Here is a 26408-nt window from a genome sequence, read left to right as displayed (position 1 = left end):
CCAGATAAAGCCGGGGACAGTGCCAGCCACTGTGGCACTTGGCCACTTTACAGCCCCGTGCAAACACCAGCCAATTAATTAATTAACCAGCCCAACCCCCCACAGGGGCTGGGAGAGCCTGGCCCAGGAGGGTGGGGGACATCTCAGGAGCTCAGCGTGGTTTCGGTTATTTATTCCCGACAATGGTATAAAAAGTCCCGTGTTAGAAAGCTGTACAAAGGGGGTGCTGGGGCGTCCCTCCGGCACCCAGCGGAGGGGAGGGATGGGGAAGGGCCAGGGGATGAAGGATGGGGTAGGGGTGCAGCACGGTGGGGAGTGGGATGTTTCTTAAAACCCTGCTCCCCTGGCTGCGGGGCATCCCCAGCCTGTCTGTGCTCCCCGAGCCAGTGACACTGGGGGTAAGTAGCCCCCTGCACCGGTGTCACCTGGCCACCCCCACGTCCCCGCCTGCAGGACACATTCCAGTCCAAGCCCACCGCGGGGAGAGCCCCGAGGGTGGTGGGCAAGCTCAGCTGTGGGGCAGGGGTGCCAGCCCCCTGCCCCTCTCCAGTCCAGGGCACTTTAGCCCCTCCAGCTCCAGGCTCCCGCTCGGCCTCTGGCTGCCAGGACCATCCTGGAAGGGCCAGGGAAGCCTGAAGGCTCCAGCTGCTCCGATGGCTTTGGGCCCTCCAGCCCCATAATACTGACAAATCCTTTCCTTGCCCAGACGTGCGCAGGGCAGGGCACCCGGGGCAGACGTGCAGGGACCACGGGGGTCCCCAGTGGCCACAGCCTTGGTGGGTCCGGGCACGAGGGGCGGCTCAGAGCCCCTGCGGCACCAGGAGGGGCAGGAGGAGGCTGATGAAAGTGAAGGGGCGGCTGCTGCTGCGCATGGCTGAGTTCTGCCCCACGCTCCTCAGCACGTGTGCGGCCGCATCGTCTGTGGGGGAAAGAGAGGAGCAGTCAGCACCCCCAGAAGACGAGCTGTACCCCAAACCAGCAGCACATCACCCCTGCAGAGGGTTGCCACCAGCCTCGGTACCTCAGCCAGCTCCAGAGCCCCCCAGGAGAGGCAGCTGGGCTCAGCCTGGTGCCCCCCAGAACCCCCTGTGTCCCCGGCAGGGAAGTTGGCTCGGCCCCAACCCACAGCCCCCAACACACCTGCCTGGATCCTCCCCTTCTGTGTCGAGGCCGGGGCAGGCGGTGCCGGAGCTGCAGAACAGACAGGGGGTCACACCAGGGAAGGGCAGCACCCCAGCCTTCCCAAAATCCTGTTTCACTGTGGGCTGTTCCCCACCCCCACCCCCAACACCTTCCCGGCCAAGCCGCGCGTGCTCACACCCCGGGCTGGCCAGAGGCCACGGCCAGGCCGTGACTCAGCGCAGCCAAGGCCACACTGGGCACCGGCACCGCGAGCGGGAAGGGGAGGACGCGGGGGGGAGCCCTGAGGGGGTGGTGATACTCACTGCCTTTGCCTGTCACCGTCACCTTCAGCTTCAGGCAGGCTTCACCGTGGTGGTGGATGGGCTTGGCTGTGAAGGAAGAGGCAGGTTAGGCAGGGGTAGGGGGAGCCCGATGGGGATTCCCTGCAGCACCTCGGAGCCCCCCCTGCAGCCCCCCAGCACTCACAGATGTAGTAGTAGCTATGCCCCTCCTTGAACTCCTTGCCCAGCGTGAAGGGAGTGAAGCGCTGGAACTTCTCCGAGAATTTCTCGGGGCCGTGCAGGGCGCTGGGCTTGTCGCATTCCCAGCGGATCTGCTCCTTGGAGCGGGGCTTGCAGGCCTGGTACTCCTCGAGCTCCACCAGGTACAGCGTGTAGCGCTCCATGGCCCGGGGGTCCACGCTGCCCTCCTCGTAGTGGGGGCAGATGATGTCCAGGTAGTCATTGAGACGAACCTCCACTGTGTAGTCACTCCACAGAAACCTGTGGCCGGAGGGAGGGCAGGGGGGTCAGCTCCGGGTTAGGGGCCTTACTTGCAGCCCCAAATCCCCCACACCCAGGGGGGCCAGCACCCTGCCCACGGCAGTGCTGGGTGGGGGCACCCTTGGGTCCACCCTCCCCTGTGCTGAGCCTTGCGGCACCTGGAATAGTTTTGAAAGGACAACCCCTGCTTCACTCTCCCTCCGGCTTGGCCCCCCGGCAGTGAGTGGTGAGCGCACCCCACTTCCCAGCGCTTCCCGAGAGCTGGGGAGCAGGGAGGGGACCCGCTGGGACGCGCACCCTGCCCGCACCCTGCCCGGCCCAGCGCTGCCGGAGCAGGAGGCGTCGCGGCTCTCGCCGTGGGGCAGCCAGCCCGGCTCCAGCTGCGCCCCACACCCCAGCCGGGGGGGGCACGCTGGGGGCCCTCCACGGGGTCCCCATCTCGCTGGCTGTGGTGGCCTAGAGAGGGCTCAGCCACCCATGGGGGCACCCCCTTACTCCCCAAACCCGGTGGGGGGACCCAGAGGGCACAGCCCTACAACCTAGGGGAGTCCTACAGTCGTGGGAAACACGGCCTGGGGAGAGGGGAGAGCTCCCACAATTTGGGGAGGGACTGACTTAGGCCAAGGAGGGAGGGGAAGCCCCACGCACCCCCACGGGTACCTAAATGTGGGGCACCCCCACAGCCTGGGGGTCTGGAGAGTGAGGGGGGCTCCCCGAAAGCCAAGGGGGACACCTCTAGAGCCTGAGAGAGGTCATGCCCTGGGGGAGCACGCCCACAACCAGGGGGAATCACGGCTCAGGAGGGGGCGGAGGCACCCCTAGAGCCTGTGGGGCTGGTGCTTGGGATGGGGTCCCCCCGCAGCCTCGGCGGCCGGTGAGCGAGGGGGGCCCTCGATCCAGGTCTACCCCCCCGCACATCCTGCCCCGTGTTTGTCAACACGGTCCCCGGGGCCGGCGCCGGGGCTGGCGCCGCGCCCCCCCCGCGGGAAGGAAGCGGCCCCTTCGCACGGCCCTGAGAACGGAAAGGCCCCCCCGGGCGCACCTGGGCCGGCCCCGCCGCCCCCCGCACGGCCCCGCCGCCCCCGCACCGAGCCGCGCACCGGCCCCGCCGCCTCGTCCCGCCGCCCGCTCCGCACAAAGGCCGCCGGGGAGCGGAGCGGCGCCGCCCGCGCCCTCGGGGCGGCCGGTGCCTGTCCCGGTGCGTGTTTGCGGGGGGGTCTCGGTGGGAAGCGGGGGTCACTCACCGGGGGTTGGAGCTGTTCCAGAACACCGTGTGCCGCTCGGCCGCCGCCGCCCAGCACAGCCCCAGCCCCAGCAGGGCCAGGGGCACCCCCGGCTGCCCCATCGCTCCGCGGGTGCTGCGCTCCACGGGCGGCCCCTCGCCCGCCCCCGCCTTAAGTACGGCCCCGCCGCCGCCCCGCCCCCGCCACCGCCCCGCGCTCGCACAACAACACACGGGACGAGGCGGGGGGGGGACACACACACGACACACCCCCCACGGGTATCGATCAGGGGTCACAAACCACCCCCACACCGAGACCAGCACGGGCGGGAGCACGCACTGGCGAGCACCGGGACCGCCACCGGGCAGGGGGACACAAACCCTCCCTACCGGGACCGGCACTAGCCGGGACACAAACACACACCCTCCCCCACACCGGGACCGGGCAGGGGGACACAAACCCCCGCCCCCCTACCGGAAACGGCACCGGGCAAGGGGACACACTCCCCTCGCACCACACCCTCACCCTGCTCTCCAGGTCCACCCCCCTCGATGCTCACACGCCATCCCCTTGCAGGAGACCGGCACAGAGCAGGGACACCCCCCCACAAGTGACCCACACCAGGTAGGGGCCCCACACACGCACCGGCGCGGCATGGGGGGCAGGTCCTCCCCGGCAGCACCCACCACCCACGGTCCCCCCTGGGGTCACCTTCACCTGGAGCGCAGCCCGGGCTGATCCCCACAGAGTGACCTCGGAGGCCCAGGGAAGAGTGAACCCTCCTTACTGGGAGGTCTGGCCGAGGGTGCAGGATGGGAGCTGTGGGTGCAGGACAGGGGGCTGAGGGTGCAGGGTGGGGAGCTGTAGGTGCAGGATGGGGCTGTGGGTACAGGATGGGGGGCTGTGGATGCAGGGTGGGGAGCTGTAGGTGCAGGATGGGGCTGTGGTTGTGGGACAGGGAGCTGTGGGTGCAGGAATAGGTGCTGCCGGTTCAGGATGCGGGGCTAAGGGTGCAGGATGAGGGGCTGTGGGTGCAGGACGGGGGGCTGTGGATGCAGGGTGGGGGGCTGTAGGTGCAGGAGGGAGAGCTGTGGGTGCGGGATGAGGGGCTTTGGGTGCAGGAGGGAGAGCTGTGGGTGCAGGACGGGCTGTGGGTGCAGAGTGAGGGGCTGTGGGTGCAGAGTGAGGGGCTGTGGATGCAGGGTGGGGGGGCTTTGGGTGCAGGAGGGAGGGCTGTGGGTGCAGGACGGGCTGTGGGTGCAGGGTGGGGGGGCTTTGGGTGCAGGAGGGAGAGCTGTGAGTGCAGGACAGGCTGTGGGTGCAGAACGGGGGCTGTGGATGCAGAATGAGGGGCTGTGGGTGCAGGGTGGGGGCCTGTGGGTGCAGGACGAGGGGCTGTGGGCACAGAGCCGGGGTGGGCACAGTGGGCACGCTGCCACTGCCTGGCGGGAGCGCGGTGCCTCGCTGTCGGCTCCCATTTGCTCTGACATGGATCCATCCGTGTCCCGGCCGGCGTGCGACGCTTCGCCGCGTGTTGTGAAGCGATAACTCAGCCGCATTTGCAAAACAACTTTCCTCTTGTTTATTCCATAATGATCCATTGATTGTGGGTAATGTTGCATGCCCTGTGCCGCAGCGGGCGCGGAGCGCTCCCCTGGCACACGGCAGGGGCTCCGGCAGGCGCCGGCACCGTAACCTGAGAGCGACTGTGGCTCCCACAGCCAAGGGATCGTGCGGGTCCAGGCCGTGGGGCCGGGTGCCCCACATCCCACCTGCACCCCGCGCATCCCAGCCTCTCTCCCCACGCCCTTGCTCCCAGGGAGGGGGACCGGCTGCTTTTCTCTCATCCTCCCTGGTTGTGGCCAGGCCTGACATCATCCATAATGACAGTGCGAGGCCTCTGTTCCCGGGACGCCGGCGCTGCCGTGGCTTGTACAGGAGAGCACCTCCTGGGAACACCCCTGGCATCCCAGAGCTGGAGCGTGGCACGTGCAGGCCACGGGGATGGGTGCAGCCAGATGGTGGTGGGAACCGATCCTGTGGTCCCGGCATCGCCCTGGTACTGCCCCCTCCACGTCAGGGACAGACTGTGCCTGGGGAAACCAAGGCAGGGAGCAGTGATGGGGGAGGGCTGGGCAGCCCCTGGTGCTCAAGCCTTGTGCTGGCCCTGCCAGGGGCATAATGAGCCTCCTGGGGCACCGTGCCGGATCAATCCTGTGGCACTGGGATGTGGTACCCAACTCCACTGGCCAAGGGGCTCCCCTGCCCCATCTGCCATGGCCCCAGCCCTGGAGCGAGGCCACCAGGACACAGCGAAGGGGCTGGGAGTGAGGCCACATGGACACACCGAGACCCAGTGTCACCACCATGCCTGGCCCACAGCACTGGTGGAGGACCAGGAGTGGAAAGACAAGTGCATGTCCCCTGCTGGGGACAGTCTGAGGGACAAGCTGAGGCTAGAGGTGCCCCATTACCTTCCTTGGGACCCAGTGGTGGGGGCACAGGGTGGGCAGCACCCCGCATAGGGTGGGTGCCCACCTGCAGTGGCACTGGGAGTGCCGGTGGTGGTGCGCACACGGTGCACGTGGTCATGGCCACGGCACCTGGGAGCAGGTGACAATGGACTGGGATTGGTGCCCATGATGGCAGGACAAAGGTGAAGCCGTTTAATGCTGTAAACATCGCTGGTGCTCCGTGTGGGGCAGGTGGGGCTGGCCAGAGGCCGCTGAACTCGTGACCAAGTGTTTATGGTTTCTTGGCTGGGGATACCCAGAAGTGCCCCGGCCCCTGACTGGGCTGACGTCACCAGTGCAAGGCTGGGGGAGGAAGAGGAGCCGTCCAGTTCGTGGCCGGGAGCGAAGGCCGTGGTGACGCACGGTGCCGGCTGCGTGCAGCCCGGCAGGTAGGCATGGCAGGTAGGCATGGCCCGATGCCAGCCTGGTGGGGGCAGAGCCGCAGCCCCAGGGCTGTCCAGCTGTGCCAGGACCTCATACCTTTGGGCAGAGAGCCCTGACTGGGCAGGGGAGCTGCCCTGAGGTGAGGCAGGACCTTGTGCCACACGGCTGCTCCTGGCACACATCCCCTGCCTGGATCTGCTGCCAGGGCTGTGGAACCCCAAAGTACCCAAGGGGTACCCAGACCTCAGCACTGAGGTCCCAACAAGGGCCCCCCACTTGACTTGGGGCATCTGCGCTTGGGACTCCCGTCCACCAGCACCCCAGAGGACTCCTGGTGGGTCTGGGCTGTCCCGCTGTGCTCAGCCCTAGGGCATGAAGCGGACCTGAGCCAGGTGGCCAGTGCCCACGGAGCCATTGGTGGTGCCACGAATGCACAAGAAATGGTGCCAGGGTCGAGGCAAATGGCAGGAGGGATCCTGCAGGCAGAGCTCTCCATGCCAGGGCGATGACTGCAGCTCTTGCACCCCTCCAGGGCACTGGTCACCTGAGCTGTGCCAGGCTCACTATGCCACGTGCCACCAGCATGGCACCACCCCGGGACAGGGACTGTGGCCAGTCTCTGGCAATCAGCACCTGGCTGGATATGGCCCTTGGCAGTGGCGGTGGTGCTGCCCCAGCCACACCATGCCCACCCTGCCCTGGGTCAGCAGACAGCTGCCAGGGGCACCTCAAGACCCCGGGAGGGGGTCCATGGCAGGGACTTCAGCTCCGTGTCGGGCCAGGCCTGTCGGAGCACGGGGGGGACGTGGGGAAGCCGGCGCCTGCTGGGAGCGCTCCCAGGACCCGTCTGACGGGTTCGTCGGCTCTTCCCGCACCCGGACAAGCCTGGGCCGGCGGGACACCCAGCCACCGCCCAGCAGCGCCGGCTGGGTGGGGGAGAGCGGCTGCCCCGCCGCCACGGCTGTGCGGACCCCTTTCCCCAGGAATCCACACCGAGAGCGGGGCCGCAGCCCCTCATCCCAAGCTGCCCTGGGGGGAAAGTGGCTGTCCCCTCCCTGGGGCCACTGGGCTCCCCCAGCCCCGCACGGTGCAGGGTCAGGAGCCCACGGCTACTCCCCTGTGCCTGTGGGGGCTGTGGGGGTCTGGTTACCCCAGCAACACCCCCCTTTAGATGAGACCCTATCCCCAGGCACACCCCAGCCCCCCACATCCCCTCGGCTGGAGGCACTGGGGGGGAGATGAGAGCGTCCCCCATCCCGCAGGAGCCGCCAGCGCGTGCCAGATCCCCCCAAAACAGGCAGGAGCCGGCATGCCCGGCAGAGCCAGACGCGTCGGGGGGGTGATGCCGGAGTTCCCATGGGGCTGCAGCACCCCATGTCTGCTCACTCCGTGCAGCTGGTGAGGATGGCAAGGAAGGCTCTCCTGCCCCCGCTGCTCTCAAACACCACCCCAGCACCCCCAGGGCTGCGTGCCAAGGGCCCCCCGCGCTGCCCTTACCTGCAGGCGCTCTTCTGTCCATGCCGCATTCCTGTGGGAAGCACCGGGTCCCTGCCAGATGCTCCCTGTCGGTGCTGGGGGGTCGGTGGGGAGCAGAGCCGGTGGTGGGGAGCACCCTGCATCCCCCTGCCGGCGGTACCGAGCCCGTGGATGGAGCTGTTGTGCCTGGCAAGGCGGGTGGCACGGCGGAGGTCAGCGCTCTCCTGAACGCCTGTCCCGGCCGGAGCCCCCCCGGGAGGGCCAGAGCCCTTCCGAGGGCTGGAAGTGCTGCACGCCACCGTGACAGGGGTCCGTTTTTTTATCCTTTTATTATTTTTTTTTATAGACTAAGAGCAGAATATGAAAATCACCAGCCAAAGCACTTGAAAAAAAGATCGAGAATGTTTTTTTTTCTTTTGTTTTGTTTTGTTTTTCCCCAAAAAGTGTCTGTGCGTTTGCATAGGTCGGGTCTTCACGGAAGACGAGGAAAATCCAACACGTTCGACTATGTACAAGCCAGCCCAGGGCCGGCGCCGCTGCCTATGGTACAGTATAGATATATCTCTGTAGTCGCTCTCTGTACAGTATGTATACATCTATATGGGTATGTACAGACTGCCCGGCCCCGGGGGTCCCTGCTCTCACCGGGCTCCCCCGCCCCACGGGGCAGCCACGGGGCACCGGGGGGGCTGCGGGCAGGACCCCGCGCCCCGGGACGGTGTCGGCGGAAGGTGCAGCGCACCCAGCCGCATCCCTGCGGACGTGGCCGCAATCCACTGGCGGGATGGGAGGCGAGTCCAGCCGGATCGGTGCGTGCCATGATCCCTGCCCCGCGGGGCAGCTCTGCAGGCGGCTCTCCGGGCAGGGGGTGGTGGTCCCGCGGTGGTTCCCCGCTGGCTCTCACGAGGGGCAGCAGGTCGGGGGGGCCGCACTCGGCAGAGCGGCGCTGGCCGGGCCCCCGCGGGCGCCGGGAGCTACGAGGCCAACAGCGTCATGAGGAAGAGCGCGGCGGCCACGGCCAGGGGCAAGTGTTCCCGCTTGGGGCTGGTGCCGCTGATGCTCTTCTCCAGCTTCGGCATCTCCGGGTTGAAGTTTTCTGTGGGGAGGAGCGAGAGGGTGAGGAGGGCAGCGGGGCGGCCCCGAACCCCCACCCCGTAGCTGGGGCTGCCCCAGGGGCGGCGGCGGGGGGCGGGGACACGGCGCTGCGGGGCCGGGGGCTTTGCCTGACTCACCCAGGTCCTCGATCTTCACCTCGGGCCGCAGGGTGAACTGGGGCAGGGTGGGCGCCAGCTTCTCCCCGGAGTGCGACGCTGTGGAGGGAGAGAGGGGACGGGGGTCACGCTCCCTGGATGCCCTGGGGGACCCGCCAGCCGGCCACGCCGCCCCCGCTCGCCCACAGCCCCCCGGGTGGGCACGGGGGTACTTACTGGAGGCGCAGCAGACGAACACCTTCATCTTCAGGCAGGCCCGGCGATGGTTGTGTGTCGGCGTGGCTGCAAGGCAAGAGCGTGCTGAGAGGGGCTCCGTGGCAGTGACCCGAACCCCAGGCACCCCGAGGCTTGGTGGGTCTGGGCAGAGGGGGGTCTGGTCCTGATCAGGGGTGTGTTCTGGGCTGGGAGAATGCAGCAGTACCCCAAATCCTGCACCTGCACCTCAATCCTGCACCAATGCCCAGTACTAGCACCCCAGTCCTGAACCATCAGCCCCAGCATCCCAACCCGGCACCAGTATCTGGCACCAACACCTCAATCCTGCAGCAGCAACCCTTGAACCCTGATCCTGCATCAGCATCCTGCATCCTACATCATCATCCCCCAGCACCCCATCATGCACCGGCATCCCTGTCCACACCCCCAGCCTTCCTTCCATCTTTCCCCACATCCCCATCTCTCCCCCACGTCATGTACCCCCACCCTTGCTCCTTCAACCCCTCCCAGAGCTCCAGCTGCCCACTCTTGGGGGGGAAACAGCTGCCCAATTTTGGGGGTGCAGGGGAACCAGACAAGGGGGTCCTCCCTGGGGACGCAGAGAGGCCCAACTGGGTGGGGGGCACCTGAAAGGACCCATCTGGGGCTGGGGGCTGTGTGGGAGTCCCGCCCCGGCGCCCCACGTACATATGTAGTAGTACTCCTGCCCCGCGCGGAACTCGTAGCCCAGTGAGAAGGCGCTGTAGCGCTGGAACTTCTCCGAGAACTTGATGGGGCTGTGGGGCGCGTGGGGCCGGTTGCACTCCCAGCGCTTGAAGCCCTGGCTGGTGTTGCAGGTGCGGTACCCCTCCGCGTTCACCATGTACAGCACGTACTGCTCCAGCCGGTGCTCGGGCACCGAGGCGTTGTAGTGCGGGCAGTAGATGTCCAGGTAGTCATTGACATTCACCTGCACCGTGTAGCCCTCCCGCCGCAGGCTGCAAGGGAAAGCAGGGACGGGAGGTCAGGGGCACGCCCTGCACCTCCCCAGACAGTGTTGCCCTCCTCCAAGGGGATCCAGAGGCTGGACAAGGGGTAGGCTGCAGCGAAGGTTGGAACTCTGGGAACGGTGATACTCCCTGTTCAACCTCTGTTTGGAGCCCCCGACACAGTGGGACCCCTGCACAACCTCAGCCTCACGGACCCGTGGAGCAGAATCACCATCCTGGAGGGCACGGGCGGACTGGGGGGGGGGGGGGGGGGGGGGACAGGCGCTGCTGGGGACGGGTGCCAAGCCACATGCACAGGTGGGATGGGCAAGAGCATGGGCATACGAGACGGCGCTTCTGGGTCTGCCGGGAACGTGCTGACAGCCTCAAAGAGGAGACGGACACAGCACGATGGACAGACAGACCCAGAAGGGCATCATGGTCCCACAGGCACCAGGGTCCCCACGGGACACAGTCCCTGGGTGTGCGGGGGACCCCGGCATTCCCTGGCATTCCCCATTTCCAGCAGCCTGGAGCCGACCCACCGCTGCCGCCCACCACGGCCCTGGCACGCGCCGCAGCTCGGAGCCAGGATTTCTCACCCTGCTCTGGCTAATCCCGTTAGTTCGTTAATGCCGTAAAGGGTGGCCCTGGGGGAGCCTCATTTACATTGATTAGGAGCAGCAATCCCCTCAGATCCACTCAGGAGAGGCTCCGCTGGCTCCTAATCCGCGCCCGACGGAAATCCCGGCCGCGGTAATCCTCGCCGCCGCGCTGACCCGCTGCTCCTGCCAATTAATTACCACCCGGCGCTGGCTCGGCACCGAGCCGCCGCGGCTGCACCGGACCCTGACCGGACCACGCTCCGCCGCCCGCTTCAGCGCTGCCTCGGGGGTCTCTCGCCCGCATCCCGCAGGACACGGACAGCAGCATCCCGGCACACGCGGCCGAGCTCCCCTGTGGAGCTCCAGCTCACGGCGCATCGCTCTGGATCACGGCCCTTTTCCCACCTCTCAGGGCAAACCCCAGACCGTGAGCCCCCAGCGCATCACTCCGAGTCCCCTCGGCCTTGGGGGGGGTCCCACCACCCCTCCCGGAGCCGAGCGGCTCCCTGGGTCTCCCCGGCAGGGCTGGGCAGGCAGCGGGCAGGGCTGCGCGTGCAGACGCCCCACCCTGCACCACCGCCCCCGGCGCTGTTTGGGGAGCCCCGGCACCCTGCCAGCACCCGCGGCACCCGGAGCCGAGCGTCGGAGACAGAACCATAGCGGGACGTGGTGTCGGGCGGCAAAGAGGGGCCCAAGAAGCGCCGCCTCCGGCACCGGGGGGCAACATGGGGGGGCTGACGGCAGAACTCATCACCCGTGGGACAGGGAGCGCAGCCCCACGCGGCCCCTCCCTCGCTGCGCAGCCGCTATTCCGGAGCCCATCCCGGCACCCGCCGGCAACTGCTCCGCCGGGAAGGTGCTGAGGCAGCCACCCTTGCTGAGCGGGCGCCGGGACCTTTCATCTTCCCCCTTTGATGTGGTGGGAAGGGGGGCGGGGGGAGAAAAAGGCTTGTTATTAAAGAAATGGCCCCAAGGAGAAAATTGCAATTAACTCCACGCGGGACGCAGAGCTGGGACGCCAGCGTACCCCAATACCAGCTGCCCCACACCGGGGCAGGCACCAGCAGCTGGGGCTCCCCGCGGCCGGGCTGCGGCTGTGCCATGGGACAGAGGGACTAGAGGAAGCATCACACGTGACAGACACCCTGTCGTGGGGTGCTGGGGAGCCGTAACCCCCCATTCCCTTGTGGCACCCAGTGCCGAGGCACAGTCCCCTGGGACCCCACGCTGGGGCTCGTTAAGCCACGGCTCATTAAGAAGCGTGGCTGCTGATAAACAGCCTCGCTAACGAGGCACCAAAGTCTCCCCCGGGCTGGGGGACACCAGCACCCGTGGCAGGGTACAGGAGCCCCAGGTGGAGTGGCAAGGGCCCCATGGTAGCGAATCCCACGGACACTGCCAGCTGCCACGGCATGCTGGGAGCCCACAGGCGTCATCATAAACTGGGAGTGGCTGGGGAAAGGCCCCACAGGGGGAGAGCCACAGGGCCACCACAGCCCGAGGCACATCCAGAGGACCCCAGTAGCAGCTTTGGCCACAACGCTGTGTCCCTGCCACGCTTGGCTCCTGCATGGTCACTGCAGAGCAGCTCCTCACACAGCTGGATACCCCCAAACCCGGCAGCCCCCCCAGTGCCATGGCCCAAGTGCCCCAAGATCTGCTGACAGCACCATCCAGGGAGCCCGTGGGCCTTGTTTTGGGGTGGAAGGGCAGGAACAGACACTCTGAGAGAGGGACTCTGCCTCCTTTCTCACCGGCACCCATCCCAGAGCAGGCATGGGCTGCCTGGTCCCTGCCAACTCCACAGCTATCGGGAAGCACCAGCAACCTGGGTTGGGATGGACCCTCGATATCCCAGACTCCAGCAGCCATGGCATGGCCGGTGGGGATGGTGGGCTCTGGCAGTGCCCAAAGGGTTAAGTGCAAGAGAAGAATGGGCAGCATCACTTCTGCACGACTGCGTTTGTAGAGCAGGGCTTGGTGAGGCAGTAGTACCTTCCAGCAGCTTGTCATGCTGGGCAGATGGATGTCCCCTGGCAGCACCGGCCCCGGGCTCAGTGCCCACCAGCCCTGCACCGGAGAGACCCTGGTGGGACCCTGGCTACCTGGCACGCCGCAGCCACCGGTGAGCTGGGAGGCCGCTCCGCTCCCATCTGCTGCCATAAATCCGGGCTGCGTGCCGCACACTGGCTCCCACACTGCTGGGGAGCGCCTGGTGCACTGCAGCACGCCCCGGCAGCAGTGGCACAGCGGGGACCAGACCCCTGTGTGGACCCCGACACTGCGGAGACTCATTCCCATGGTGCTGGAGAGGCCTGGAGGGCAACAGGGCCAGAGCTGGGCTCAGCACCCCACACTGGTGGTGCCAGTGGTGAGGAGCAGGGCAACGCGGGGTGTCCTCGATGTGGTGACGGCACGGTGCCCCCCAGCACTGGACAGCCCCCAGCACAGCCAGGCTCTTTGTTTGGCTCCAGCGCCTTCATCCTTTTGGCGCATCCGGGGCCCATCCATCACCCAGGGAACAAAAAAGTGCCATTGATTTACGAGTCCCCTTCCCGTCACCCCGCACCACAGCGAGAGGCAAAGGCGTATCGACCGCTGTGGCCGGTTCACCCCAACGGACGGAAGGACAGACAGACCGACCGTCCGCCTGCACCCACCGCTCCGCCGCGGGGGAGATGGGGGGGGGCTCAGCGCGGCCCCCCCGTGCCAGCCCTCCCCACGCAGCCAGCGCTGCACAGTCACGGCGCCCAGACGGCCACGCACACGCGCGCTGGCTCGGCAGACAGCGCCTGCGACGCAGCCCACGCACGCGGGTGGCACCGAGCCACAGCACAGCCCCCCCGGCCTCGCCTGGCGCAGCCGCAAGGCGCGGGCGCTAACAGCATCGCCGGCACACGGTGTCCCCGGGGCCACCTCCCTGCGTGGGGAATTGGGGCTCCGGGGGGGGGGTGGGGGTGGGGGGGGGAAGCGGGGGCTGCTCCCCACGTGGAGGGACCGAGGTGCCACCGGGCAGCACCGGGGTGACGGGCACAGGCCTCCCCAAGCACTGCGGGACTCCAGCACCACCCTACAGGTGCCCCCAACAACCCCCGTCACTATCGACGGCCATGCAATCCCCGTAATCCCGGCTAAAGCCGGCACCTTCCCGTGTAGCTAACAAGATCAATGAGGTTTCTAATTGGGTTTTAATTAAACCATCAATCTGCAACCGGTGACTCAATTACCAGCCCGGGCAGGAGCAGGTGGCCCCGGCCCTGTTGCACCCCGACACCGCGGCTGCTTCTCCCACGGGAACGCCGGCCGCGCTGCCAGGGCTCGGTGCCGCCCAGCGCCGTGACTCACGGGGCACGGCACGCTCTGCCCATGGGCACCCCCTCCTTCCAGAGCCGCGGCGAGCACCCGTGGATGGGGGGGGTGGCTGTGGTCTCCGGGTGCCCTGGGGACCAGCCTGGAGGGCAGAGCCATGGGGTGGGGGCTGGCTGAGCCCCCCAGCCAGCCTAGGGATGCCAGAGGTGGTGTCGTCGGCACTGTCCCCACATTCAGCCCCACAAGCAGGCACGGAACCGCCCCTGCCTGGGCACAACTGCCCCGCACCCCCACAGCACCTCCTGCTGGATGCCCCCAGACCCGCTGGTGCCTCCTGTTGTGGGTGACTCCATCCTCAGCCCTGTGGGTGCCAGCGGATGGGATGGGGGGATCTAGCCAGACACAGCTCCGGTGTTGGGGTCTGGCTGCTGCAGGGGAGCCCGGGCCCCTCCAGACCTGCTCTGCAGGGATGTGGTTCCAGTCCTGTGTGAGATGCTCCCCAGTGAGCCTGCTCCGCCTTGGGGCTTTCCAGAGCTCGCTCCAGCCCTCTCCAGAGCCCACTCCAACCCTCCCCAGAGCCCTCTCCCAGCCCTCACCGCCTGCGACGCAGCCTCGGCCAGATAAAAGCCACCGTTGAAGAGGTGAGCGTGGCAGCAGTGCCAGTGCTGGGGGGGCTGCGTGAGCTGGGGGCCTGCACACAGTGCCAGATGAGATAAATTATGGGGGGCTCACAAGTGGGCTCTGACCCCCGCGCCACTGCCAGGGCACCCTGCGTACCCCATCTCACGGCACCCCCCCGCTCTGCCCCCTCCCTGGCACCCAGTGCCCTCAGTACGAGCATCCTCAGTCCCCACACCGGAGTCAGTGGCACAGCGTGGCACACCCCAGCCTGCTCTGGGGTGCTTCTTGGGGTACAGCAGTATGGGGAGCACTGGCCACGTCTGTGTCCGTGAACAGGGACAAATTGCTGTCCCCATCTTGGCATCTGGAACACCCAGCAGGGAGGTAGCCTCCACCAGCACCAGCATGCCAGGGCCCAGCTCGGCTGGGGACACTCCAGGAACCCCTGACCCTGCTCAGTGGGTCACCCCAGGGTCACAGGCCCCCCAGAAGTCAGTGCTGAGTGGACATGACTGTCCTGCACCTTTGTCCCACAACACCAGGCCTATTCCTGGCAGGACTGGGGAGTGGAGGGCAGGGACGAGTCCAGGGTCATCCCACACCCCCAGGGCTCACTGGCTGCCACCAGTGGAGGTGATGGGACAGATGGATGGAAGGCACAGCTAGACCAACAAACCAGGCCGAGCAGGAGCAGGATCTGAGGATCCCACCTTCACACCTCCCCTGGGCTTTGCCAACACACCCCAAACCCACAGCACAAGGGGTGCTCTGCCTGCTTGGTGACCCTTCCCGGCCTCCTGGCACCCGCAGCCACTTCTTGCGTGGCCAGGGGGCTGAGCTGCCACCAGCCCCCTGCTTCCCAAGGCACCGTCGGGACCACAGTGGGCTCTATGGGGTTGCTCCCTGCGTTGCCCCTCATCCTGTTGTCCCACCGAGGGCAGCAACAGGGTACCCAGGGCAGCGTGGCAGGAGATAAAATAAATTTCTGGGGTGCCAGGCACTGCCCTCAAGGAGTGGCCGCAGCCAGCAACCCCCTCCTCCCCAGAGAGCCCCGCAGGGCCGCGCTGGGCTTGTTTATGGCTCCACTTGCAGCAGGGTTGCTGGGATTTGCAGGCTGCGGCCCAGGGAGCCTAATTCCCCCCATAATTTATCTAATCCAGACACTTTGCCGTGCGCCTATAATTGCGTCCGAGCTGCCGCACTGCCTAACAATAAATATCAGCTCCGGAGTCCCTGGGACACGGCTCTGCCGCAGCCGCCCCCACCGCGCCGCCCATGCCCTGAGCCGGACGCTCGCGGCCGCGCCAGACACGCCTGCGCAGGGGGTGCGGGCATCTGGCTGCGACACCCCCGGCTTGGCATGGCCCGGGCACCACCGGCACCCCCTCCGCCCTGTCCCTCGAGAGGTGCCGGGGCAGCGGCAGGTCACGGTGGTGATGGGGTGGGGACCCTTGCTCGTGGAGAGATGAGGGTGGGGGTGGTCCCACCCGCCGATGTCGTGGCAATGTCACAGTGTGGGGACGAGACTGGGGGTGTGGGGGGGGGGGTCCGGGCAGAGCAGGGGGGTGCAGGGGGATGCCGAGCGTGGTGGGGCGAGCACAGCACCTCGCCATTGTGCTGCGCCTCGGCACGTCGCACACACGCACGATTTATGGGGCCCGAGCTTCCGCCTGGCGACACAATCTCAATGGCAGGGGAGGGGGCTGCCGGGGCTGCTCCCGCCCTGCACAAAGGGGTGTGGGATGGGGGGAGCCCAGGAGAGCCCCTGCACCGACGGGCACCAGGAGATGCTCTGGCTGCATGCTTGTCCCCGCCACACCCCTGGGCACTCGCACCAGCGAGGGACGGAGAGGTGGGCGATGGCAGTGGGCGCAGATCCCCGTGGAGGGGTCCGTGGACACACCACAGGCACGCAGCCCCCCCTTCCCGGGAGGGTCCAGCCCAGACCGTCCCCACGGCACATCCGCTCTCAGGTGTGGGTGCACCGGCGAGGGCAGGGGCAGCCCCGGCGCAGGGTGTGAGGGAGGGGCTGAGCGTCCACGGCCACCGACCCCCGACTGCTCTGCTCCCGGTGCGACCCTCCGCTCTCACGCCCCACTGTCCCCGCAGCCCCGGGAGCCACCGCTGCCGCCCCGGGGGTGTCACTGCTGCCGGTCCGAGGCGGTGGGGGGCGACAGGCACCTGTCGGGCCCCCCCACCTCCGCCGCGCCGCCGGTGCCGCTCCCGCACCCAGACATGCGAGGGGCGGGACTGGCGGGGGGAGCGGGACCCCTGCCCGCCCCGGCGCACCGGGAGGTGGATGCCTGCGGGAGCCAGACTCTTCCCGTTGCTCTCGGTGGGTCAGCGCTGCCGGGGGAGCTCTGTCCCCAGCGCCCACGACCCCCTCGCGCCCGTGCCGGGAGCCGCCGAGCCCCACCCGGCAGCGCGGCCGCGGGGACACGAACGGGCCGGGCGGCTGCCCCCCCTCCCGCCGCAGCCATCCCCGCCTCCGCGGGCAGGGCGAGGGGCACCGGGGGCACCGGCACCCGGGGCCCCGCAGCCCCGCCCGCACGAGGGCGCCGCGAGGAGACCGGCACCGGGGGTCCCGCAATCCCCGTGTCGCCCGCCGCCCCCCGCGCATCCTTCAACGCGATCCCCGCCGTGTCCCCGCCGCGTCCTTCCCGGCGGCGCCCCCCGCCCCGCGCGGCCCCGGGGACAACCCCCCCCCCCCCTCCCGGTGCGGGTCCCGGTGCCCCCGCCCGCACTCACTGCGGGTTGGAGCTGTTCCAGTGCACGGCGTGCCGGTTGCCCAGGGCCCCCGGCGGCCCCCGGCCCGGTAGCAGCAGCAGCAGCGGGAGCAGGGGCAGGAGCCCAGCCGCCATCCTGCCGCCGCCCGAGCCCGCCGCGATCCCGGGGAATGGAGGGAGAACCGAGCCCGAGCCGCCCGCGCCCCGCGGCCCCGGCGCCCAGCTCCGCCCCGCGCGCGCCCGCCGCCGCCGCGCCCCCGCGCGCGCTCCCGCCGCCGCCCCGGGCCCGCCCGCCCCGGCACCGGCTCGGCACCGGCACCAGGCTCGGACCGCGAGTCCCCGCGGGTGGAGACACCAGGGCCGGGTCCCAGGAGGACCAGGGGCCACCGGAATGTCACCAGGACCCCCGTGGGTGGGGGGCCACCTGTGTAAGGTCCTGTTGACATTGGGGTCTTACTGGGACCCCTGTGGGTGGAGGCACTCACCGGGCGATCCCACCGGGACCAGGTGCCACTGGGATCTCCCTGGGATGCCCACAGGTGGGGGCATCAGAGCCAGGACCCACCAACATTGGGGTCTCCCTGGCTGGGAGCTTTGGGTCTGTGGGTCTATGTTGCTGAGGGAGCTGTGGGTGGGGGCTCAGGACCCCAGAGGGTCCTCGTGCTGCTGCTGCCAGTGCCGTGGGGGTCACACGTATTCACTGAGGGGTTTGGCTGCCCTGGAGGCACAGGAGTGGGTGGGAAGGTGTGTGCCCATGTGCCAGGACAGCCCGGGTACCAAGGAACACGGACGCAGTGCCAGGCTCTGCTGCCTGCCCTGACCTCCCTCAGGAGCCAGCACTTGGCCAAGTGCCCACCCACATGGCCAGGCCCTTGTTCTTCCCACACCCCAAGGGTTCGTGGGGTGGAGGTTCCTGGGGGGAGCTGCGGGGCCTATGGGTGCTCCCCTGGGTGCTGGTCCCTGCTGCCCATGAGGGGACCGAGCTGGGTGTCAGCTCCCACTGCCCGTCCCCAGCGAGATCCCTTAGCAACTGGCGTGCAGCACCGCCCGGCAGAGCCGAGTGCCAGGTGATCGGCACCCTGGGACACGTGTGCGCACACAGGCATGCTCGCACCAGCGCGGGCACACGCAGCTCACCGGGCACACGCAGCTCGCCCCCAGCTCCCACGCGGGGCCACGCCGAGCGCGTGCACATCACCAGCGCCAGCCCGGCGGCCTCTGCCCCACCAGCAGTGCCGGCATCACGCATCACCTGGAGCTTTGGCAGCCTGAGGAGCTTGTGAATGAAACCAGGAGGCTCCCGAAACCGTGGCTGGGCTTGCTGAGCCGGCCTGAGCTGCTCCTGCCAAGAGCTATCTCGCTGGCGTGGTGAGCGTGGCCAGGGTGGTGCGGTGCCAAATATCATGTCCCCAAGTCCCCAGTGGGCCTGGTGACTCCCAGGCCTGGGCAAGTGCCACAGCGTAGGTGCCCCGATGCTGAGTCTTGGGGGGTCTCCTGGCTCCCCAAAGCTTTGGGAGGAGCTCAGTGTGGGAGGAGAGCCACCCCATTTCTTCTCAGGCTCCCTTTGGGCATGTGGATGCTGCCCCAGCCCATGGAGGGGGGACAAAGATGGTGATGGGCAGGGCCCGTGGTCTCACTCAGCACTGTGGGACACCCAATGCCCCAGCCCCCATTCCCCATCCATACTGGTGGGACTGGGAGTCCAAGCCCCCGCCGGGGCCCTGCCGGGAAGGGGGAGGGGGCCAGTGGAAGGGCCCGGAGGACCAAAAAAGCCTCTATTAATTATTCATCCGAAGAAGTGAAGTGAAGAAAACACAACACGTGGAAAAGGGCTCTGGCTGCCTGGGGGTGGGAGCGGGGGAGTGCTGGGGGGGGGCCGCAGGGGCTGGGGCAGTGCAGTGCAGGGGTGCGGTGGCAGCAGCAGCGGTGGCATCCCGGGGTGCTGCACACCTCTGGGAGGACCCACAGCACCGCGCTGCCACCATGGAAACGCCTTGGCTCGGCAAACCCATGGCAACACCCACCTCCACATGGAAACCCCCCGCTCATGGCAACGCACGCACCGCCGTCAGCACCCGCACAGCGCCGTGCTCGCCACGGGGGTCCCCCCCCCACCACGGCACGCCCCTGTGCGGGGCCACGGAGGGATGCACCTGGTGGGGACGAAGGGACCCGGGTGGCAGAACACAGCCCTGGAACATCACAGTGTGCACTCGTGCAGGTGCCAGCACCCACCAGGGATTACTCCTGGAACCTGCACAGAGAGGGGGCTTGGCTGGGTTTTGCCACAACGGGATACGGTGTCTGTGGTGGGATGGCCGGGGGACACGCCCAGGTGGCTTCGCTCTTGGAAGGACACGAGGCTTTGAGCTGTCCAGGAGAGCTGAGGCACGGAGCAGCCCTGGTTCCTTGCTCTTTCCGTGCGCCTCTCTCTCCTCCACCCTGTGCCTGTCACACCGAGGACCGGCAGCTTTCGGCGTCAAAGTGGAGGGGAAAGCCTCCCACCTGCCATCCACGAGCACCGAGGGGCCGGGGCGCGTGCCCGGCGGGGCAGGGGACCCGCTTCGCCCGCCTTGGTTAATATTTAACCGCGGCTTCCTGTGACAGAATGTCGCAACCGCAGAGCAGAGCCGGCATTCAATAAATCATCGCGCCGGGCTGGGAGCTGGGCTGGGGGAGTGGGGGGGGCAGCGCCCAGCCGAGCGAGAGGGGGAGCCGATAAATAATTCATTAAATAAATAAACATGGCGAGAGTGCGGGGAGGAGGCAGGAGTGTAACCAAGAAAGGGCTCGGTGAACGCGGGCATGAAATATTCACCAGCCACACCTACCAGGCCCCAACGCGCTGAGCTCAGGGCTCCCGACCCGCCCGCGGGAGCCAGGTGCGGGCACGTGTCCAGCCAGACACGGCAAGAACATGCCAGAGGCATGCAGGGCGGAAGTCCTGGGTCGGGGAGCAGGGAGCTGGCAGTGCTGGCATGGCCATGTGGAGATGAACTGTCCTGGCTCCTGCCAGCTTCTCCTGGCAGCGTTTGGGACAGCTCCTCACAGCCCCATGCTGGTGTTTGGGCAGGGGTCTGTCCTGCCAGGCTGGCACGCCTGGGGCACGCTCGGCACACACCGTGTGCCCACCGGCTCCCAGCCCCGCTCCTCCCTGCCCCTTCCCTTTTACATCCCATGTCAGCCGTTAAATTTGAATGAAGCCTCACGGATGGTTGCGCTGCGCCAGCGCCTTGACGAGCACTGGGAGGGCACGGGGTCTGAACCTTCCCATTTCCCAGGGAGAGGGGGGAAGACCCAGCTCTGGAGGAATCCTGGGGGACATCCTGGGGCTGGGCTTGGGCATGCGTGGACACAGGGGAGGTGAAGATGGGTGGCCGTGCCACCAGCCACCAGGCAAACTCCCTGGTGAGCCACAGGTCCAGGCAGAGCAGCCTCTTCCCAGAGGGACCAGGCGTGAGCCCTGCTGCTCAGAGGGGCATGGGAGCGATTCGTTAATTAGCACCTCAGAGCCCTGAGTTAATTTACGTGGAGCTGGATTTTGTGGGCTTGCGGAGCAGGGTTAGCTGCCACCGCAGCACCGGCCACCAGTGAGGGAGCAGCGGTGCCAGGCGGCAGCGCCAGGGCCGTCAGAGGAAATCAGCTTCCTCGCGAAGCCGCTGGATGAAGCCTTGCGTGGTTCCCAGCCCGGCGCTGGGGCTACTCCCGCTGCCCGGCGGGAGGAAGCTGCAGGGTTCCTGCCCTGGGCGCCAGACGCCTGCTTGCCGGAACCCTGGCTCCAGCAGGCTCCGCTGTGCCAATTCTCACCCGCCCTGGGTGTGTGGGTACCCAGAGGTGCCGGGTGGGAGGTGAGAGCCACCAGCTCCTCATGGCTCCCACGGCCAGCAGCCACGTCCCGGCGGTGCTCCCAGGCAGAAGCAGGTCACCGCACGGTGCTGCACAGCCACGCACACTCCCACTTTAGCCCACGCTGGGCGCTGGGCTGGTGTGCCAGGCAGTGCCGCGGTCCCGTCTGTCCCCTGTGCCACATCCCTTGTCCCAGCAGCCCACAGGCCGGCGGCGGAGGTTACCTGGCAGGAAGCGCCTGAGTCAGCAGCCGGGCTCCGGGTGACTCAGCCGGCTCCTCTCCTCGCCTCCCGCATGGCAACTCTCCCTCCTGGCCTCAAGATCACTCCAATATCATCGGCCGGTGGCAGCCCCGGCCTCGCTCCCAGCCCCTGCTGCTCTGACACGGCCACGGCACGGATGTGCTGGAGGGTGTGAGGGCCGTGCGGGGTGGGAGGCTTGGGCAGGGTGGGCATGGTGGGGGCTGGCACCTGGCCCCACTGCAGCCACAGCTCCCTGGGGAAGGGACAAGGACACAGAGATGGGTTTGTGGCTGCCAGCCCCAGCACTTGGCTCCCCACTGGCCCTGGAACATGCTCTGCTCATCCCAGCCATGCCACCCAGGTGTCCCCCCTGAAGTGTTGTGGTGTTTAAGTGACGTTAATCTGATGAAGGAGTGACAAGCAGCATCGATATCCTACTCCCACCGTACAGAGATCACGCCACAATTGGCATCTGGGAGCACTGGCAGAGGTGGCAGTGAACCATGAGGTGCCAGGCCAGGGGTGCCAGGGACAGATCCACAATGTGCTGTGCCCTAGGTTGTCCCCATTCTCCTGCCCTGACCCTGCAGGTGATGGTGCCAGGGGACCTGCAGTCCCTCAGGCCCAAACGAGGGCTGGGGATGGGCACAGGTGTCCTAGGCAGCAAAGGAGCCATCCTAGGAACCCCCAGCTGGCACTGAGCCTGGCAGTGTGGGGATGCTCTGGCTCTGCCCAGCAATGGGCCACCAGCACTGCCCACCTGCCCCTCGGGAACAGCCCATCCCCATCCATCCCAGGCAGGGGCTGCGGACACAGGTGACCATCCCCAGGGAGAGGGGCTGGGTGACACCGTGCCCCCGCCGTGCTGTGCCCTTGGTGCTGGGCAGAAGCGCAGGGAAACAAAGGAGCCGATAAGCTGGGGGGGCAGGGGGGACTGGGGCTAAGCGTGCAGGCGCAGGAGATTTCAGGGCCTGAAATATTCATCAGGGCTGATGCGGCGCCTGCCGTCACGCCGGCCGTGAGCGATGGCACGGGGGGGCTTCAATAATGCATCGCTTGGAAATGGCTCACGAGAGGGGCTGGGGGCACAGCGAAAATGGGGGTCCCTCCACTGGCTGCGGTCACCCCAGGCCTGTGCTGCTGGCCAGGTGACACTGCTGCTGGGTGCTGGACAGGGGACAGAGCAGGAGGTGCTGGTGGCACCACCAGGGACAGCCAGGAGAGCACCGAGAGGTGCTGGTGGGTGTGGGGTGCCCTGTGCTGCTGGCACCCACCACTCGAGGGGGTGGCAGAGGACCCTGCGTGGGTGCAGTGTCCCTGCAGCCTGGCAGTGGGTGTCCGGTTGCTCCATCTGGGCTGGGTGGGGTGCCATGCCTGGGTGTGGGCACGGCCCCATGCCCCCCATGACGGGTGGTGTTGTCGCAGCCACTTGGTGCTCCCGTGCTCAATAATTCAGTGCATCGATCTGCCTGTGCTGCACTTGCCTCTGGCCACAGCCTGGCCACACCAGCCAGTCCTGCCAGCTGCTGGGACTGGCCTGTCCTGTCCCTGGGACTGCAGGGACCGGAGGAGCTGCCCAAGGCAGAGCAGAGAGCACCAGCCCCATGCCCAGTGGAGCCAGATGCTGGTCAGGAAGCGCCAGGCTCTGCCATGGCTAACGAGCTCTTTGCCAGGGAAGCTCATTAGCTGCCTGAGGATCAAAGGAGCACAAGGCACATTGGCAGATGTGGGGAGCAGGGCCCGAGACACTCCAGGGCTCCATCTCCACCATCCCCACAGCATCCTCCCAGCAGACACGTGCCCAGAGAGGCCGGACGGCAGCGCAGGTGGGGTGAGCCTGGTGACACCCCAGGCACAGAGCCCCTCAGCATCCACTCTGGCACCCTTGGGAGGCGCTGCCCTGGTGGGCACCTGCCCCAGCCTCTGCCCTCACTGTCTGGCTGCCCTGGAGATGGGGGCACAGTGTGCTGGGCGGTGACCCGTGTCATTTGCACTCATTGAAGTCCTAATCATTCTCCCCAAGGATCCAGAGATTGTCCCAGAACGGGAACCATGCAGGCCCTCAGTCTGCAGCAGGTCCAAGCAGTGCCAGCAGCAAGGGCAGCTCCGGCCCATCCCTGTTCTGGCACAGCAGGATTATTGTCCAGCAGGATTACATCAGACTGGGGATGCACTCCAGCATGTGCAAGGGCACAGGCATGACAGGACAGATGGACACAGGCACGGACAAACAGCCACCCTGGCCCAGAATGGTGATGGCACAGGCAGCATCTGTGCCGACACCCCTGCATGTGCACACCCACCAGTGCCAGGCTGTCTCCCACCCCAGTGACCCTCCCTGCCACACTGACTGCCACCCTGGCAGTGTGGACATTGTGTGGACACAAACATCAGTGCCTGCTGCTCCCACCTGGCAGCTGGGACCGGCCAGCTGCTCGCCCAGCCCCCCGGGATGCGGGTGGGATGCGACAGCCCCTGCACGCCTGTGCGGCGCCAGCGCCAGCCCGGTGCCCGCACCCTCATTGCTATGGCAGGAGCGGGCTCGGTGCGTGCAGCTCCGGTTAATTAAGCGGCGCGGGCCAGCTCCCTCCAAGCCCCCGCTGAGTGTTTTGCTAAATTATAACCTTGACGATGCGCATCATCAGGCGGCTGCTGGGGAACAGCCGCTCTGGCCCCCACACCCTGTGCTCAGCACTGGTGCGGTGGTGTGGAGCTGCCCGGCCGCGGTGCCATCAGGCCGGGGTGGCATCACGAAGAGGTGACATCCCTCAGAGTGTCCGTGACCGCCGGGTAACGAGGGAGCCGGTCCGAGGTGGGTGATGGGCTCCGTGGTGTGGCCTCAGAGTCCTGGGGAGCCTGCGGCCAGTGCCTGGTGTCCAGTGCATCGTGCCCAATGTCCAGCACCCCCAGTGCCCTGCTCCTCAGGGCTCAGCATGTGTGTCCCCTCAGCACACGTGTCCCCTCGGCATGTCGAGCCAGTGGCCCCGTTTCCATGGTGACACGGAGCCATTTCCCATCTCCGGGATGCTCTCGACAGCTCCCGGGTGGGCGCTGCCGCCGTTGCCCTTCGCCCATGGGAAACCGGCAGGGATGGGCCCCACCGCCCTGGGCGGCCGCGCTCCTCGCTTTCAGTCCTCGGGGCGGGGCACCGTGCCCATGTCCCCTGCGTGTCCTGGGGCTGCCCCGGCACGGCTGCAGTGCCTGACCTTATCCTCACCCCGGGGTGATGAGGGGCGTTTGGGGTACGCTGAAGCCTGTGCCATGGCAGGGTTGGGTGGGGGGACCTCGGTAGCGTGGCCGGGTGAGGGATCTGGTGCCAGGAGCAGGAGCTGCTGGGAACACCACGGAGCTCAGGGACTGTGCCCAGGCTCATCCTGGTGCCACGGTGCATCCAAGGTCCCTGTCCTGACAGTGAGCCAGGGCATGGCGTGGGCATGGCCATGCTGTGTCCCCCCCGATTGCCCGCTGCGGCTCCCAGCCCCTGGCACGACACGGCTCTTTATCCCGCTCTCCATCTCAGTGCTGCCTATTACCATTTCCCATCACTTGCTATTCCAGGTGATAAATTTTTCCTTCCCAGTTTCTGAAGGTTTAACTCCCACCCACCGGGGGCACCCGACTTCCTCACCCCACACTCCTCCCCATGGCACCCCAGCATCCCCGCTGGTGTGTGTGGCACTGGGGGGGGAGGGGGGTGTAGGGGCGGCCCCGAGGCAGGGGGGTGGCGAGACAGAAGGGATGGGCTAATGGAGCCCATTCCTTGAATAGATTCAATTTCTGCCGCGGCGGCTGCGGGGTGCGGAGCCATCAATTGGATTCAGGGGATGGGGAATCTGATTTGGAGCGGCCGCGCCATCAATTAGCCGTTATTGATGGCATTGCTCATTGGAAGTCGATGGGATTTGAAGCTGGTGGCAGCTCCCGCATACCAAACAACGCCGGCTCAAGGACAGGACCCTGCTGTGCCCAGACCCAGCGCCCAGACCCAGACCACCCACCCACCCACCCTTGGCCTTGTCTGAGAATCCCTGGGGATCTGGGAAAGAGGCGGTGCAATGGGCAGCCCCCCCTGGAATCCCTGCCTGGGTTCCCATAAGGCACAGCCCACCAAGATCCCTGCATGGGGGTCCTGCGGGGCACAGTTGTGCCCCAGCATCTTTGTATGGGGGTCCTTTGGGGGATGCCCCCACCCAGCATCCCCACATGGGGATCCCACAGGGCACAGCACCCCAGAATCCCTGCATGGGGGCCCTAAAGAGCACAGCCCCTCACCATCCCTGCGTGGGGGTCCCACAGGGCATGGTTGTCCCCTGGAATCCCTGCAGGGGGGTCCCACAGGGTCCAGCCCCCGATCATCCCTGCAGGGGGGTCCCACAAGTCACCATCACCCCTGGCATCCCCACACGCTGGTCCTGCAGGCACCATTGCCCCCCAGCGTCCCCACAGGTGGGCACTTTGGGGTTGCCCCCACCCAGCACCCTACAGGGGGGTCCCTTGGTTTGATGTCCCCCAGATGGTTTCACCCCCTCCTGGGGGGAGGGGCCCACAGGACCCGCATGCCCCCCTCTGCACTGGGCAGTCCATGGGGATGGGGTACCCCTCCCTGCGGGGCTGGGGTACAGGATGGGGTGCAGGACGGGGTGCAGGGTGCAGTGGGGGAAGGGCAGGCAGCAGAGTGGGGGGAGGGGAGCGGCACGGTCGATGCTTTCGCTCAGCCTCTTGCCAAGCAGCTTCTTTCTCCCAGAAGCCATAAAACCTGTCTGACGTGCCCGGCACCACTGCGGCAGGCGGCCGGCAACGCCTGCGCGGCGAGGGGCTGGGGGGCCCTGCTGCGCGCAGCGCCGGGGGGAGTTGGGCACCTCTTGAGCCCCCCAGGAGGACAAGTGGGGGGCTGCACTCGTGGGATAGGGGACCAAGAGCCTCAGGGAACTCTCCTGCCAGTTGGCAAGCCTGGGGCACGTGGCTGCGCCGGAGCCACGACTGACAGGGATTCGGTGGTGCCATGGGATCGGCCCCCGCAGCAGCCTGGGTGCCTGGTTGGGAAGGGGGAACCCTGAAGCTCCCCACAGCCCCCCACGTCAGGGGTGCAGACGGAGAGATGGACAGGGAGTGGCTGCTCTGAGGACACCCCAACCACACCCAAGGGTGGCAAGAGGGACCAGGG

At 67.3% G+C, this 26408-nt stretch overlaps 2 protein-coding genes across 2 annotated transcripts; both read right to left on the bottom strand.

The window, feature by feature from the left end:
* Positions 1 to 157: 157 nt before the first annotated feature.
* EFNA1 (ephrin A1) lies at positions 158 to 3264 on the bottom strand. Its single transcript, XM_082298803.1, has 5 exons — positions 3149 to 3264; positions 1609 to 1904; positions 1446 to 1511; positions 1141 to 1191; positions 158 to 919 (listed from the first exon to the last, which is right to left on the bottom strand). Exons 1-5 carry the CDS (start codon positions 3247 to 3249, stop codon positions 801 to 803), a joined length of 633 nt encoding a protein of 210 aa, XP_082154929.1. The 5' UTR covers positions 3250 to 3264; the 3' UTR covers positions 158 to 800.
* Positions 3265 to 8372: 5108 nt separating this feature from the next.
* On the bottom strand, positions 8373 to 17291 carry EFNA3 (ephrin A3; the record flags this gene model as incomplete). Its single annotated transcript, XM_082298799.1, has 5 exons — positions 8373 to 8596; positions 8733 to 8810; positions 8928 to 8993; positions 9615 to 9904; positions 17179 to 17291. The coding sequence occupies 5 exons, from the start codon at positions 17289 to 17291 to the stop codon at positions 8475 to 8477; spliced, it is 669 nt and encodes a 222-aa protein (XP_082154925.1). The 3' UTR covers positions 8373 to 8474.
* Positions 17292 to 26408: the final 9117 nt, after the last annotated feature.

The sequence above is a fragment of the Coloeus monedula genome (assembly GCF_965178545.1).
Source record: "Coloeus monedula genome assembly, chromosome: 29".
NCBI lineage: Eukaryota > Metazoa > Chordata > Aves > Passeriformes > Corvidae > Coloeus > Coloeus monedula.
Note: the sequence above shows the minus strand (reverse complement) of the source record. Positions and strands in the feature narration are given on the sequence as shown.